Source organism: Limulus polyphemus, unplaced genomic scaffold (assembly GCF_000517525.1).
Source record: "Limulus polyphemus unplaced genomic scaffold, Limulus_polyphemus-2.1.2 Scaffold361, whole genome shotgun sequence".
Classification (NCBI taxonomy): domain Eukaryota; kingdom Metazoa; phylum Arthropoda; class Merostomata; order Xiphosura; family Limulidae; genus Limulus; species Limulus polyphemus.
In genome coordinates, this window is record NW_013665971.1 from 558,971 (window position 1) to 575,570 (window position 16,600).

The 16,600-nt window shown below is 29.2% G+C and overlaps 2 protein-coding genes across 2 annotated transcripts in view; both read left to right on the plus strand.

The window, feature by feature from the left end:
* Positions 1-8,620, plus strand: part of LOC106457692 (coronin-6-like) — a 33,131-nt gene extending 24,511 nt beyond the window's left edge. The window contains 6 exon segments of the mRNA XM_013917134.2: positions 1,424-1,528; positions 1,797-1,942; positions 2,492-2,552; positions 3,509-3,610; positions 5,347-5,475; positions 6,535-8,620. Coding sequence (XP_013772588.1) covers positions 1,424-1,528; positions 1,797-1,942; positions 2,492-2,552; positions 3,509-3,610; positions 5,347-5,475; positions 6,535-6,714 — 723 coding nt within the window. The 3' untranslated portion in view covers positions 6,715-8,620.
* A 6,311-nt stretch (positions 8,621-14,931) lies between these two features.
* LOC106457681 (bicaudal D-related protein homolog) overlaps positions 14,932-16,600 on the plus strand; it is a 57,626-nt gene continuing 55,957 nt past the window's right edge. Inside the window, exons 1-2 of the mRNA XM_013917120.2 lie at positions 14,932-14,987; positions 15,409-15,670. Of these exons, the coding sequence (XP_013772574.1) occupies positions 15,410-15,670 (261 nt within the window). The 5' untranslated portion in view covers positions 14,932-14,987; position 15,409. The remainder of the gene's footprint in view (positions 14,988-15,408; positions 15,671-16,600) is intronic.

Here is a 16,600-nt window from a genome sequence, read left to right on the forward strand (position 1 = left end):
TTGTCATTTTCGCTTTTAGTACAAACTTTGTTCCCATGGGAAAGATATCGACTAGCTTGGATGAATTTGTAACGGCTCTTGTTGTGTAGTTAGAAAGCCAGAAAATTCATGATAGTTATGGGGCATTATCTGCTTTTTACATGTTATTATTCTATGTTCTTTGGTGCATTATTTAATTAAATAAAAACTGTTTAGTGCACTACTACCATAAGTATAATAAAAGTAGGGTTAAGTGTCATCGAAGTGGTCAGCAAAAAAAAAGGGGGGGCCCAGGTAAGTATTTTATTTCTTGTTTTTCATGTATTCTTTATTTGTTATTATAAAAGTAACTAAAATGTAGAAATAGGAAACTCTTTAGGTTAGATTAGGTAAAATAAATAATAATAAAAAATCTGAGTTTGTGGGTGGCTCGTGGGCCGTACGTTGCACATGTCTGTTTTAAAGTGAAAACATTAATAAAACCACATAAATGTAGTTTACAGAAAGAATGAAAATAACTGGTATTCTTTCATAACTTCCTAAAACTTACAAAGAATGATTCTGTGTTGTTTATCAAACAGAATGATTCTTCATTTATGTTGTTAATAACAATGCCACACAAAATCAGATAGGTTTTTTCTTGCTCTTTGGTGATACCACATCACTAATGATAAATTGTAGTTGTAACTTTTTAAAAATAAATAACACCTTTAGTAATTCACATTTCAACAACTGTTATTCAAATTACAAGTATTAACTGTACTTTTTTTTATTGTGTTTAGGATGAGAGAGTGCCATGATCATATTTTGCTCTTGCAAAACAATCTTTTTTTTCAAATATGAATGTAGCTGAAGGTTAGATATAAATATATTTGTAATTTATTATAAATTGGTCTTAATGTCCAACAGTTTTATAATTCTAAGAGTTTAAGTAAAAAAAAGAATGCATAACAATTAGTCAAACACACTATTTGCTATATCCAGTGCCGACAAGGGTTAAGACAGATAGTGGTTGAGATGCTATTTATATTACCAAATGTAGGAACAACTAAGTTGAAGGTTGCATTTATTGATGTAGGACACAACCTACTAACACAAGCTTTTAGGAAATTAAAGTTTACTAATTAGCTTTAGCAACTCAGTTGAGATATAAATTGTGAATTTATTACCACACATGTAAATTGGCTTTCATCTAATTAGACCACTAGTATGAATATTAAGATACAATTCTATTATTTAAACTTGCTTTCATTTACTTGAATAAATGAAAATCTTGATTAACATTTGTTATGTTGGCAGACTATTACATTGTGTATTATTTTATGGTACGTACAAGTTTAGAAGTTGACTTGTGTAACGTGTTGCTGTTGGTGATACTCTGCATGTCAATTGTTTATGGTGATTCTATTTTAAAAATGAAATTTATACTAACTGCTTGTTTCAGGATGATCTTAACAGTCCTCTTTGTTTGGAAGAAATGGATGTAAGCAATGGGGTGATGGTGCCGTTTTATGACCCAGATGTCAATCTACTCTTCCTTTGTGCTAAAGTGGGTGGAAAGTATTTTGTTTTGTTTTTTCTTTTCAAAAGGTATTTCAGGGTTAGAGATCCCACGATTTTCAGAATTTTAAAAATACTCAATTTATCACTGATTATTTATAAAGAAGTTTAAAAAAAAAGCTACTTTCTAAATATTATTTTAATGTAATTTTCAATCTATAACTGAAATTAAGGTTTTTGTAAGTTTTAAATCGATTGCTGAGAAATCTTAATATAAATCAGTATGTATTAATAAGTTTTGTGTTTTGGATCAAAAGGGAGACAGCAACATTCGTTATTTTGAAATCACAGAGGACGCTCCCTTTGTTCACTACATCAACACCTATCAGTCCAATACTCCACAACGAGGCATGTGCATGATGCCAAAACGTGGCTGTGACATAAGTCGGTGTGAGATTGCTAAGTAAGAACTCTTGCTGTTTGTGTTAATACAGTTGAGAAATTTACAACCTAACATTAAAGAATTTGTAACAATTTAACTATCTTTCAACCATGCTTAGGTAGGATGAAATTTAAAAATTTTCTGAAGTAGGAACAGATAATGACTGTTTTATTTATTTTAGATAATACGCACTATTATTGTAATCGAAGTAGCAATAACAGGAAGAGTAATGAGTGGGAAAGAGTTTTGAAATTCAAATGAATGTTTCTTTTTTATAGATTGTTTTTATTATGATTTTATGATCTATTAATATTTAAGCTGTTATATATTTTCAACAAAAGACTATAATACTAGTAAATTGATAACATGAAATAATAGATTTTGGTAAAAGTGATGAGCTTCCTTAAGTGTTAAGAGAATTAAAAAAAATTTTTTTTTATACATGCTCTCAGCCATCAGTCAGTTGAGATATACCTAGAACATAATAATGTTGATACCGAGCAAAAATTGTAAAATATTATCATTTTTGATTATTGAGTAGTTTAATATGATTGTTTTATGCTGTTTTAGGTGTATTCGACTGCACTCAAATGGCTTCTGTGAAGTCCTGTCTTTTACTGTGCCAAGAAAGGTTTGTTTGCTTTACACTTAAATAATAAAACTAAAAAAGTCAAGTTGACTTGTATTGCAGCAAAAAAGCTTTAATTACATCATTGAAACTGCATTAAGTTAAAATATTTTCACTGTACTGTTTGAAATGTTCTGAGAAAAAGTATTTTCAGTGTTCATATCTGCATTAAACTACTATGTTCTTCAATAATTTTTGGTTCTAGATGTTATATCAACTGTAAATTAAACAGAATTATTAATACATTATTTAAAGAATAGCATAAAAAAAAACATCCAGCAAATTCTTTAAGTGTTTAACACTAAGTAAATCTCAACTGTGTATAGTGTTTGTAAAGAGACGATGCATTTATGTTCTATGTTTATACATGCTAAAAATTATATAGTAAGATATTATCTGAAATATATTCTAATATGTTAAAAATGTGGGAAATAAAACAAGAGATGAGAATTTTAAGTCTAATATCCACACCATGTTTCTTGATAGCTATTTTAATTTTGTGAGACAACCACCCTAGTTGCTAGGCCACACTGGCCTGAATCTGAAGAAATTTGTATTAACTAACAGCGATAATGAGGAACCATAATGACAATATTTCAATAACTTAGGTAGTTGGAATAATTAAAAATAGTAATAATTGGAAAACCTAATTTTGATTAATTGATTATTTTCGTGAGATGTGACTCTAATCAAGTAATTAGCTGAACAAAAATATTAATTCATCGAAAATAATAATAAGACATCATAATTGAAATATTGAGATTACTTGGATTGTTGGAATAATCAGAAACACTAATTTTGATTAGTTGATAATTATATGTGATACCAATCAAGTTTATCAATACTCGTAGATAATCAATTAATCGACCACCTCTAGCCAAGTTGGTAATCAACATGTATAAGAGTTGTGGTTTCAAAGATGGTATGATCAAAATGCTGTTGTACATCTTTGTTTACAGTCGGAGCAGTTCCAAGATGACTTGTATCCACTAACAACAGCTGATGTACCAGCCATTTCTGCTGAGGAGTGGGCCGAAGGAAAGGATGCTGACCCGGTTCTTGTAAGTATGAACTCTTACATAAAGTTCTTAGTTTAACCCCTAACATTCAGCTTTATATCACATGTCATAACCTTTTACAGTGTTACATTCAAAATTTGATTAAACAACTTTATTAGCAATGTATGTCCATTAACTTGGCATTAAAATGTAGTTTGATTCAAATTTGTATATTATTTAAGTTTTCACTTTCTAGTTATAAAAATAAATACTAAAAATTTCCAATTTTCTTTATTCTTCTGTGTCACATGATGGGTTTGAGCTCTGATTTGTCTCTTTCAGTGTTCTTATAACATCAAAATTAAGCTGCCACAGTTTCCAACCAATTAGAAACACAGACAATACATAATTACAACCATGAACATAAAATTTGAACTTCTTGATTTGCTGATATATCAATAAATTTGTCAAAACCCATCAGAGAAGTTCCTCTCCACTCTCCCTGACTTTCAAGATTGTTTGTTTTCAAACAATTTATAACAAAAGGAAAGAGCAGATTCTCCTTTACATAAAACTTGTGAGTCATTGTTTAGTTTTCCCACCATATACTGTTACTCATTTTTTTTTCGGTTTGTTATGATCATATTTTGCTGCTATGAATGCTAAAGGAAATTTTATAACCTATTTGTAGCTTGCTAAGAAAGTTGGATAAATTATAGTAGTTTTAGGTGTTCTATACTAGTGACTGATACATTTTTTTTAGTCTAAGATGCATATTTGAAAGCTTTATGCATTCTTTTTTTGGACACCCAAATTTGTGAGCTTTACCTAACAAAATTTGAGTCAAATAAAATATCCAAATGTTCACAAGCTGAGTGTGTGTGTGTGTGTAACATGACATCTTGCAACGCTATGTTGTTGACATTAACCCTAAAGAAAATAGCTATTGTGCTTCCTTTGTGATTTATTGCTTTTAACTTGAAGATTACTGCTCTAGTTGAGAATAAGTTTAGCAATAAAGCCACAAAGTTAAAAGGAAGCAGATGTAAAATGGTTAACAGATGAAGCTGACAAGATACGAAATATGGAACTTTTTGATCAATACAGTAGTAAGTATAGTAAGAAAGTTTCTGTATATGACATGTTAAAAATATATATCTAGTAATTTAACCATCTATTCACAGGCTTAGTCAAATTGGCTGATCCTGTATCCGTGAAGTGATACAAGATAATGCTTACTATAATTCTGAACTTTCTAAGCCTTTAGTAAACATTACAAGTCTGTTTTACACACACAAAAGTCTGTCTGAGTAAAAGGTTATTTTCTTGCTAAGAGTAACAGTATATTTTCATCTTAAAGTTTTCATATTTAATTTGAATAACCTCTAGAACCTCCTAAATGAATATCAAAAGTTTTTATTTTGTAAAACTTTATATTTTCTCTCTCATTTTTCTATACCTTAACACTAAATGCGGAAAAATTAAAAGTTTAAAAATATGAACTAAAATTAATTATATTTTTTCCTCACAAATAGATGATGATTGATGGCTAAATTTTGTTGTGTTATTTGAATTTTGCATTTAAAGAAGAATTGTTATGTATATAAAAATGGATAATTTTTTTTTACTGTATTTGTATTTTACTTTGTAAATACATTTATGTTGTATAAATCATTTTTGAAGCATATTCTTAGCTTGTTGTTTTTTTTTCACTTCTTTTCATGTAAGCATTTTTCAAGTGTTCCTATAAAAAAGAAATTGGCTCCTGGAGGTTTCAGTTTCAGTTTGTACATTTATAGGTATCACTAAAAGAAGGTTATGTTCCTAGCCAAAAACAAGAATTGAAAGTAACAAAAAAAGCAAATGTTCTGGATAAACTGTCCTCTAAGAAGGCAGAACAAAGTCCAGAACCAGCCCTTCCTAAGCCTGTAAGTAATACACAGTGAAGAACTTTGTAATTTAAATTAATAATTTTAGAGTATTTCTTACCAATTTAACTGATGTTAAATAAATATTAACCTTTGAATAATCATGAACGAAGATCACTCACTATAAAAAATAATAATAATAAAAAAATATATATATATATTCAGAAAGGTCTGAAATTGCTTGATGTATTTACTTTGCTGTTTCACTTTCTTATGCTTATTACATTCTTATGTGAAAACATATATTGTGTGACTAGCTTCAAGTTAGTGTCATTAGGATGTCGGCTTTTATGTCTTTATTTAATGGGTAGATTGCAACAGCTGTTATACTTTAGTAGTAGTAATTTTAGGTTTTGTGTAAGAACAGTATTTATAATGGGAAGAATTTATTACTTTTTGTGGCCGTGGGATTTGGAGTGGTCTCTGATGTTAAACTTTATTAATTTTTTAATGCAAGGAGAAGAAAATTCATTGCCGTGATCCTTATATAAATTGCTGAATTGATATTTTTACTTTCAAGGTGTAGTAACGTGAGTGATTTTTTTTAAACTGAAATGTGTATTGTAACTTATGGTGTCTAATAAAAACAGAACTCATGGTAGGTGATATAATTATATGGATTTACAGTATGCCTGGTTACCTTATTCACATAACATGGAGAACTTTATATAAAGGAAACTTTTTTGTTAAAACTAGTTTTTTGACACCTTTATTTATCAAAGTATTTTCAACATCTTGGTTTGAAAAAGTAGATTTATAACTTCTCATCATTGTGATTTAACACTACATAATTCCATGATAGTAAATAAGCAAACTGATTACCTTAGTGTGTATACAATAGTTTCACCAAACCATTACTGCGGTAATCACAGTTTGCTTAAAACTTTAAATGCAGTAATGGTTTGGTGAAACTATTGTATACACACTAAACCAAACTATTACTGCGTTTTAAATTTATATATCAATTTATGTAATCTCTGTTGGGTACTTATATATGAATATCAACTAATTTCTTCGTTTTAATCAACCTTTTTGTATTCATTTAATTTTTTGAAACAGGACAAAAAGATTGAAGAATTGATGGAGGAAATAAGAAATCTAAAATCTACTGTAAATGAACATGAGCAACGCATCAAGGAGTTGGAAAATAAGATTGAGGCAACATGTAATGCTTTCTCAGAACACACCCAAGTTTTAAATAACCATGGTGAAGACGATCATTTAGCTGATGAGGTGTAAAGCTGTTGAATTTACATTTTAAGATTATAACTGTAATTGCACAGTATTTCCTGTGTCACAGAACATACAGTTGCAAGAAAGCGTTCTTAATTTTGTTTTGTTTTATGTGAACAGGGAATGTGGCAAACAGTCAAGTTTGTACATAACATTGAAAATCTATATTTGAACAACCCTGTCACATAATTTTATAATAGCAATTTTTTTTAAAGACAATTATAAGCTGTAAGTAATATCATAAAAGCTCTGCATGCAATCTGCCTGGTTCTGAGGAAAGAAAATAATGAGATAGTGACATTGACCAACTGCTCTGGGAAGCTGGTACCGTAAACATCAATAAGAACATGTATGCTAGCACACCATCTGTAATATGCTGATTATATATATACTGATATGTAATTAATTTGCATGGATACTTTACATATGATTTGTATTCAAATATACTTCTATGATGACAATGTAAAATATGTTGTTGTTTTTCTCTGAAGTTCTGACACAGTCAACTCCACTACTCTGTGGGTATTAATTTCATTATTATTATTAATACTACTAATGTAAAGGCTTTTTTATGCTCAGAAAGGTGCCAAGTTTTCAAAGTTGTTTGATGGTTTTAATTAGAATTATTAAGTATATATATATAAAGATTACTAAATATGCACCACACTATAACTTTATTATGTTTTTATTATAATTTTTTAAAACTGTGCTGGATACATTGCTCTGAGTTTCAAGATTGGTTGTAATTCTGTAACTTTAATTGTATTTTAGAGCATACATTTAGTTTTACTGCATTTTCTCTTAATTGAGACATTGATTTGTCATAAAGCTTTCCTTTGTTGTTCAAAGCAGGTAAACACATTCAGTATTTCTGTGTGAATCAGTTTAGGCAGATTTATATAACCTAAATGTCTACGAGTCCGTACTGGTTGATCTTTTATATAACCTTTTTTCTGTGTGTGTGTGTGTGTGTTGAAAAATACATCTCCAACTTTTGTTGATTCACATTTCATGTTAAATCAGATAAACCTGTTATGCAGCCCTTTTAATGAGTTCAACCATTTCAATTTATCCATACGCTTTTTCTGTGTCACTTGGCTAAGGTAAACTTCTAAGAATTGTTCACTTTTGTTCAATTACACAAACCTGAGGAACACTGTGAAGAACTGTATAAAACATTACTTTCAGCACAAACTTCTCAGTTTTACTAATGTTCCAATTAATCTTCACAGGTTTACAAGGAAAATCTAGAGAACGTAGATATCTTAAGTAAAACAGGTTTTATCCATAATTTTTGGTATAACTTAAATATACATATTACTAAAGAATTAATTAATGTGTTTTAATGTCACACAAATTATAAGTTTATTGTTCTCCAGTGTGTTTTAAAATATTTTTTACTATGATCATAAATTTTTATAGTGGCATTTTGTTTACTTGGGTCTTGTTTTCTATTTGTCATCGTTTGTAGTTAATATGAAATATGGACTCGACAAAAGAAATTGCATCTTTTAGTCTTAAGAAGATAAACTATTCTTTTCTGTTTTATATTAAGATGCATTTGTTCCTCAACTGAATTTGATTTGTTTCCCATGTCGCCTCCGCCAAGTATGCTTTGGTGAACTAGAAATCATAAGTACGGTAGTTTTGATAAGGTTTATATTCTGGCAAAATAATTGAATTAAGTTTCATGGAAAATATTTTTTGTAGTGCTTCCAGAGTTTCTTTGGAATTTTTTTTTTGTTACACATAGTTTTGGAATTAATATAACATTCCAATTAGAAAAGATAGTTTTCAGAGTATAAGCATTTTAGTAATGTGCAAGTTTCAACATTCCTGTAAAATGTTAGTAGTATCACAAGAACACAATCCATGCAGGTCAATTTAATCAGTGTCGAGGATTAAACTCAAAGAAGAGTTAGAGGCACAGAAAAAAAAAATCAGGTAAGAAAATGCAGCAGAAAAGATATGGTACAATAGTAGAATATTAGCGTAGAAGTTCTTTTTTTACTTAAAATAATTTGACATAGTGACATAAAATTAAAAAAGTGTTATAGAAATTTTAAGGAAAGTGTTTTTTTACTGAAACAGAACAAGGACCCAAAAGTTTTCTGATTCCATAACTTGAAATGTATTGTTGTTGTTTTTTATTCATTCAACATGCACATTTTTTATTCCATTTGTGTGATTTTTAATGGTTTTTTTTTCTAGTTTATGATGATATTCTATTTTTTGATCAGTCAGAATATTGCTTGAAAAAAAAAAGTGTTACAGTTATAACTGTTCGAGTACATTACTCAAACAGTTTGCTGTTTCTTGTACAAAACAATTGTTTTATGACAATATTTGAGAGTTATAAACATTTTAAAGAAGGAATTTTATTTGATATATTCCATAGTTATATATTTTCATTAACAATATGGTAATATTTTTTTATATATATGTATGTCAGAAATTTTTGACTTTAGAAAAAATGTTATATTAAAAATTCTTCTTTACAGCAGTACAAATATGTAATGTAGGATTAAACTGAAATGTTGGAAGATAAGAGATTTGAGTTAGTTTACTGTTTATGTAATTATCAGAATATTAGTAGTTTAAAAATAATTATCCACTTTTTTTTTTCTTGTATGCTATTTACCAGTCTGGTTATTCTAGAATTCATGAAGCAATTACGGTGTGTACTTCCAAGGAACTTATAACCTACATAAAAATATTATAAGAGAATTTATGCAGTACTACACAAGTTGATTATTTGAAGGCAACAAGAAAGTTAGTCATAAATTTATACAGAAAAGGCTTTTAAGTTGCATACACCACAATAAGTAAAGAATATTGGGCAAAAACGTTTTTCTCCAAATTTAGGAAAGCAAATTTTTTTTTTACACAGAAAAGGCTCTTGTCAGTTTATAGCAACAGTCAGTTTATCCGAGATTTTTTTTTTCACTTTAGGATTTTTTAAAGTAAAAAACCAGGAAATGTTTAAGAGGGGATTATTATTTGCTAATATGTAACATGCCAAGTTTTTTTCGTTTTTATAACATAATTTTGTTCACAAATTGAGTATTACCACCAGTTTTCAAAGTACATTTCATCTATTGCAATCTGCACAAAACTTTCATTATCTGTTCAGTAGGGCTATCATAATTCAACTTTAAATGATGAATCAATCTTTTTTCATTCATCCAGATGTAGTTAACAAATTGTTGGAGCTTTAAGGATTTTGTAATCTCTTCTACCAATTTTTTAGCAAACTTGTAACCTTTAAAAAACAATCCAAACATAACTGGAGTGGCTTTTTTATTAATTTTTAATAAGAGCTATGTAGTGTTTTATATGCATTCCTACTGATTAACTTTATCAAAGTCTAGAAGTGGGAGTTTCGGTTCCATGTGTCCTATCTATGCAAAATGAAAGTGTTTTTTGTTTTTGTTAAAATTGTGTCATGATTTTTAATATTCATACATATATTTATGTTTTCTTATTAACATTAACAACAGTTTCTAACTACGTATACAAAAACATTTTCATATATAGTGAAAAAATATATATGTTAGTACTGAATATATCGGTCAGATATTTAAAAAGCTGTAAATACTAACAATTTACCATATTTTCTTTTTTTCTGTATAAATTCTTACAAATTATACTATGTTTTGTTTTGCTGTGATACAATTAACATGTTTTGATTGAGTTACATGGGTCAGTTAAAAAAGTGCAGACTGTGAAAGATATGAAACATAAATCTTGAAACTGTAATCACTTGTTCCTTCAAAAGTTCTTGAATGTTATAGTGGGACCAAGTCCGAGCAAGATTGTTTTAAAGTTTATTATTGGTTGTTTACTCATCTCATACTCTACACCAGATGTCGGTGTTTATCTAACAAAATAAATGTTGTTCAGTAACAGTTGGTGTTTTTGAAAATATGTTTCTGTAGGAGAAGTAGTTTTAACTGAAGCATTCTACTTTGAAATACCAAAGTTATAATCACTATTCAGAATTAAAGTTACTATAATTTATTTTAAGGTTAACTTTGATTAAACTAGCAAAAGGTACCTAAGAAAGCCAAAATTTTAATGATAAACATTGTTAGATAATATTCCTGTTCCTGCTTTCTTTTGTCATTAAATCCCAAATAACTTCATTAGATGCTAATTGCATATCCTGCTTTGTAAAAGATGATAATTGACTCATTTAACTGATTAAGTAGTCTTTAAATTCAAAGCCACAAATCCATAAAAATGTAGAAATATGCCCTATTTCAGGAGCTTTTTTATTTTCCTTATTTGGTAAAAATTCTGAAACAAAGTAGCCAGTACATATCATTGGACAGTTTGTAATTACAGTACAAAAAATTACAGTAATCGAGCCAGTCAACTCTGTGTGATAAATGCTGACACACAAACATAATGGATCATCTTTACAGTAAGATACTCATAGGTAACTTGCAATTTACCATTGTATACAATACTTGCAGTCAATAAAATAATGTTTAGATAAATTTTCAAAATATACTACTTTGAAGTATTTTTAAAAACTAATTAATCGGCAAATAAAAATCATGTAAAGGATAAAACTTGCATGGTTATTTTATTACTTTAATGCGGTTTGTTGTTCAATAAATATTCTTTGAACTTCTTATGCAAATATAAAACGTTTATGTGTGAATTAGTAAAGAAATGGGAAAAAAATGGAAAACTTCAGTCAGTTTTCAATAAATATGGCTATTTTCTGTCATCATCTTTTGCAGTTTTCACCAAATCAATGAAATACTCTTTCATAAAGAAGAATATATACTTTTAACCCCTTAGAGGCTAAGTGGTAAGTTTGAAAGCATATAATTCTTAAAATTAGGTTTTGATACCTTTGGTGGACTGAGCACAGATAACCCATTGTGTAGCTTTGTGCTTCACAACAAACAAACAAAAATATACTTTTAACATTTGAATCGAGAAGCTATAAAAAAAGGACAAAACATTAAGTGCTAGACAGAAAACTTTAATTCTTAGTTAATTCTGATCATGTTGAGCTTTCATTACTAATGAACTACACCATTTTACAATATCTCTAATAATTAAATACACCATCTAACAATATATCTATATAATAATTAACTACATCCTCTTACAATATATCTATAATAATTAACTACACCCTCTTACAATATATCTATAATAATTAACTACACCCTCTTACAATATATCTATATAATAATTAACTACATCATCTTACAATATGTACATATAATTGTATACATGTGTGCGTGTGCATGGAAAACAAAGTTGACAGATTTGGTTTAAAGCCAGAAATTTTATAAATTATCTGCATACAAGTTTGTGAATGATTCACATTTCTGATAAAAACATTAAATGTTTAAAATATGTCAAATGTAAACAAATAAATTTAATCTATTGACTGCTGTACAGAGTATGGTCTACCACTGGCAGTTGGATGCGATTGTGCTATATAAGGTGTATGGCTTGCAAAAATTCCTCGTGCATTTATAGCAGCTGCAGTCAGTGGATTAAAAATGGAAATTCAAGAATGCAACAATGGTAGACATTAGTAACGTTTAGTTTAGAGGGTTATATATATATATATATATATAAATTTAGCATTTTAAATGTTAACTTACTGTAAAAAACGGAGGGTTTGTGGAGAATCATCACTTTGGTGATGTTCAAAATGAACCAGGAAGAAAATTTAGAGGAAACTCGTGGTAAGTTCGTCAATACGGAGAAAGAATGCTTGAGAGAGATAAACTGTAAAAGCTACAAAGAAAATTGTCTAGAACAATTTTATCAGAAAAAAAATCATTATACATAAAACTCCAAACCAGGTTATCGTATTTTGTCACTTGTGTATAAAGTTAAAATCATAAATAATATTCAACGTTAAAATTGCAACGTCGAAACATGTAGAGTCGTCAAATTTTTGAAGGCCATGGATAGGCCTAAATGAAATGTTTTTAAATGTGTGCCAATTTTAACGTTGAATATTATTTATGATTCCAACCCAGGTATTAGAGCCAAGGTGCAAAATGCCATCACAGTTTCTCAGAAGGCATGTATATAAGAGGTTATCGAGAAAGCAAAACCCAACAAAAATTGTTTACCAATTTATAATTCATACATACAATTGACCAATGATTCAGAGTGCACACCATACTAGAAAGCGTCCCTGCAGGAAATAATAAAAATATATGCATCTATTGCACCACTGAAAATGTAGCAGAAAGAACACAAACCACTACAGTTCTCAGTAAATCAAAAGCAAGATCCTTTTTCAAAATGTCTGGTATAAGTTAAAACCACGTTTTTCATTTTATTACGTTGATTTCAAATTAAGAATTTAGATATAGCTACTTAACAATAGGGAGAGGAAACATACAACACCAAACACGATGCTGAAACCCAAACTCGGCAATAAAGGCAAGAAGAAAAGAAAACTTCCATAAACAGTACATGTTTTCAGAGTTATCACGATAATTTTTGATCAGGAGGGGGAAGAGACATAATCTTAAATCAATAGGTCTAAGTAATATTTCTAAACATGTTTACTTTTTTATTATTATTAATGAAGTGAATCTATTTGTTCGCTTTAATACCAAGAAAAAGAAAAATATGTGTGTGTGTGGTCAAGATGCCCATGTTTAGCGACCCACTGAATGTTTTACACCCTGTGATCCAAATTTAAATATTACAGAACCCTTACCAAAATTCAAATAATAACGTTAATTTATACCATAAGGGAAAGAGTTATAACAATTAACAGACCTAGAATTAAACCTTTTCAACCTGTCGCAGCTAAAAAAAAAAAAAACGTTTGTTTGTTTGTAATTAAACACAAAGCTACACAATGGGAAGTCTATGCTCTTCCCACCACGACTATCGAAACCCGGATCCTGGCATTGTAAGTCCGCAGACATACGGATGTTCCACTGGAGGGCAAATTTGTTTGTCACAGAATATTGTTTGAAGCTATCTGCCTATAGTAATATTTAATTTTGAAATCGCAAAGAGAAAGTGGATAGTTAACAGCGCCCATCACCAACTCTTGTCTGATCGAATAGTGAAATTTATGACACACCCATGGCTCCAAAGTACGGAATGCGTTTTTGAGGTAACGGGTCATGAACCATGAATTCTCAGATTCACAAACCGGATACGCTAATAACTAGATCACACCCATCTCAAAACAGGAAGAAAATTGGATAAATAGATTAAACTTCAAAATAATAATTAAAATTTAAACTAACGACAGCCACGAATTGCTTGATACCACGTTAGTCAACTGGATAAGTACTTCCAGAATTTAAGTTCATCTCCTAAACTTGAACTGAAAGATGGGATGACTGCGTACTGCCTCCACTGTGTTCTACTTCAATTTCAAAACCAACACATAATAACTTAATATGTTTTAAAATAAGTTATAGCAATTTCTGTTGTTGTTCATTGTTCTATTGTTGATGTTTAATTATTGAATCTAAAATTGTCACATGGAGTGTGATGTAAATAATTTAGCCCCAAATTAGTAGTAATGTATAATAAAATCTTATAACTTAGATTAGATAATATTTCATATTCTAAGTCATAATGTCACAAATGATACTAAGCATTTAAATTACTTTATATCAACTTTTGAAATAACCTGAAAGAAATAGTAAAACATTTTACGAAATTAATTTTTTTTATTTAGTTATAACGTTCAAACATTTTAAATTTAAGACAATAAATAAGTTTGAACCAAATTAAATCACCAGCAAAATTTAGCCATTTTTATCAGAAATGTTACAATATTTGTGATCCCCAAAACGTTTATACTGTAAACACTTAATGCTAGATTTAACGGAAATGTAATCTTATTGGATAATAACATCTAAACTATGATTGGCTAAAAGTACTACTTACGACATCGGAAAGGAAGTCGTTTTAGAGGACTGCATGGGATATGACATACAGTCAATTTGAACGGGTTTCAGTTACCAAATCCTATTACGATCTGTAATAAAACAAAAGAAGCGTTTGTAATCAAAATTAAACAGATTTTTTTTTTTAAAAATGTAACTTGATGATATTTTTTGGAATTATATCACAACAGTTTAAAAATACAGCTATCCCATATGATCATGGTTCAATTATAGTAATGTTAGATTTCTAATATTCCTGACAAACCACTGTACCAGGTACATATGTTCCTGCTCGCATGGATCCACAGGTAGATCTCCACAGCGAGCGTCGTGATGTTGGGATTAAACTATATCACATTGGCAAAGAAGGTTGACTACATTTTTAATATTGTTAGGCTAATAGACTAGTTATTACTTAACATGTATACTATATTTTTGTAATTTTTATCAAAGGAAATTTCGCTGCATGGCTTTTAGCATTTTATTTATCACTAGACATTTTACTCACACAAAAGTGATTTGGTAACGCGCCAAGACTGTGAGAATACATTGTTTCACAGAGGTACCCAACGCAACCGCTGCTTACGCGTTTCTTCGGAGAGAGAATTCCCCCGCCTTTTTTTTTTTTGTCAGAGCATCGCCACATTTTATTTGACACAGGAAAAGTCTTTAAATTTTCATCACAGACGACGAATATATTTGCCGTGATAGAAAAATATGATTAGTCTTGATGCTAACAATATTGTTGTTGTTTTTTAAAAACTTAACGTTATGTTTGTTTTGAAACAAGGATGTGTGCCTGTCGCTTGGAGGAAATGCAGCAAACACCACCAAATTACCAAACACTGTGTGGTGACCTGGAAGAATACATAAGAGAAATGGAAAATAGAACTCAAAGCACTAGTGATGGTGATGATGTATACGCTCAACTTATTCAGAAAGAACAAGATTTGATTTTGGCTGCTCAACTAGGAAAGGCACTTCTTGAGAAAAATGAAGAGCTTAGTCTTAATAATGAAAAAATAACAGAACATTATTCAAGAAAACTTGAGGTAAGATAAGGATGTTGGAGCCCTCACATTATGTACAATATATTTGTGTGTGTAACATATTCAGGTTGTTTAATTTCCTTATATTAGATAAAACGTTTATTCAATATTCTTTTGAAAGTAAATCATATTCGCCAGTAAATAGAATATGTGACTTCAATTTTTATAGATAGTGTATATAGATAACAGAAGCAGCAAAGTTATAAGATTATGTGCATTACAACAACAACAAAAAAACAACAACATTTATTGTAGATAAGCCTTTCTGATCGCACTGATTTTATTTCTATACTATTTATGTTAGGAAATAATCTTTTTGTGTTGTTTTTTAAAGGGATATATTATAATTGTCACTTCCTTATAAAACATAACCTAATTTAGTAAATATTGCAAATCGAACAAGAAGAAGTACTTTTGATAGTAAAATTGTGATGCTGAAGCTTTCCTAAAAAAACATTATTTAACCATATATATCTCAAAGATAATATATAGACTGACGTACTTAAAATATTGTATTTAATTTCAAGTCGTACAGAGATCACAATCTAATAATTGAGGAAAAGTCAACATTTATTTTCGGATAATTATGTTTTACATTTAAGAATACAACTTTTATGCGAGGTACTACTATTCAGCGACTTCTATAAACAAAAATTTGGAAAATTTATGTACAGTGATGATTAATAAAATTTAAAATGTTTACATAATATATATGATTTATTTTGTTCTTGAGTCCTCAACGTAAAGAAAACGTTTGAGCTGAGCTGTAATGTTAATACAATAGAATATTTTTTTTTACATTTTGAGAATCAGTGAATATACAAATATAAAAAATATTTCTTTTCATCACGTAGAAAAAAAATAATAATAAACGAGCTCAATTTTATCACTGTACATGTGCTTGTTACTGGAATGGATACGACATGATGTATT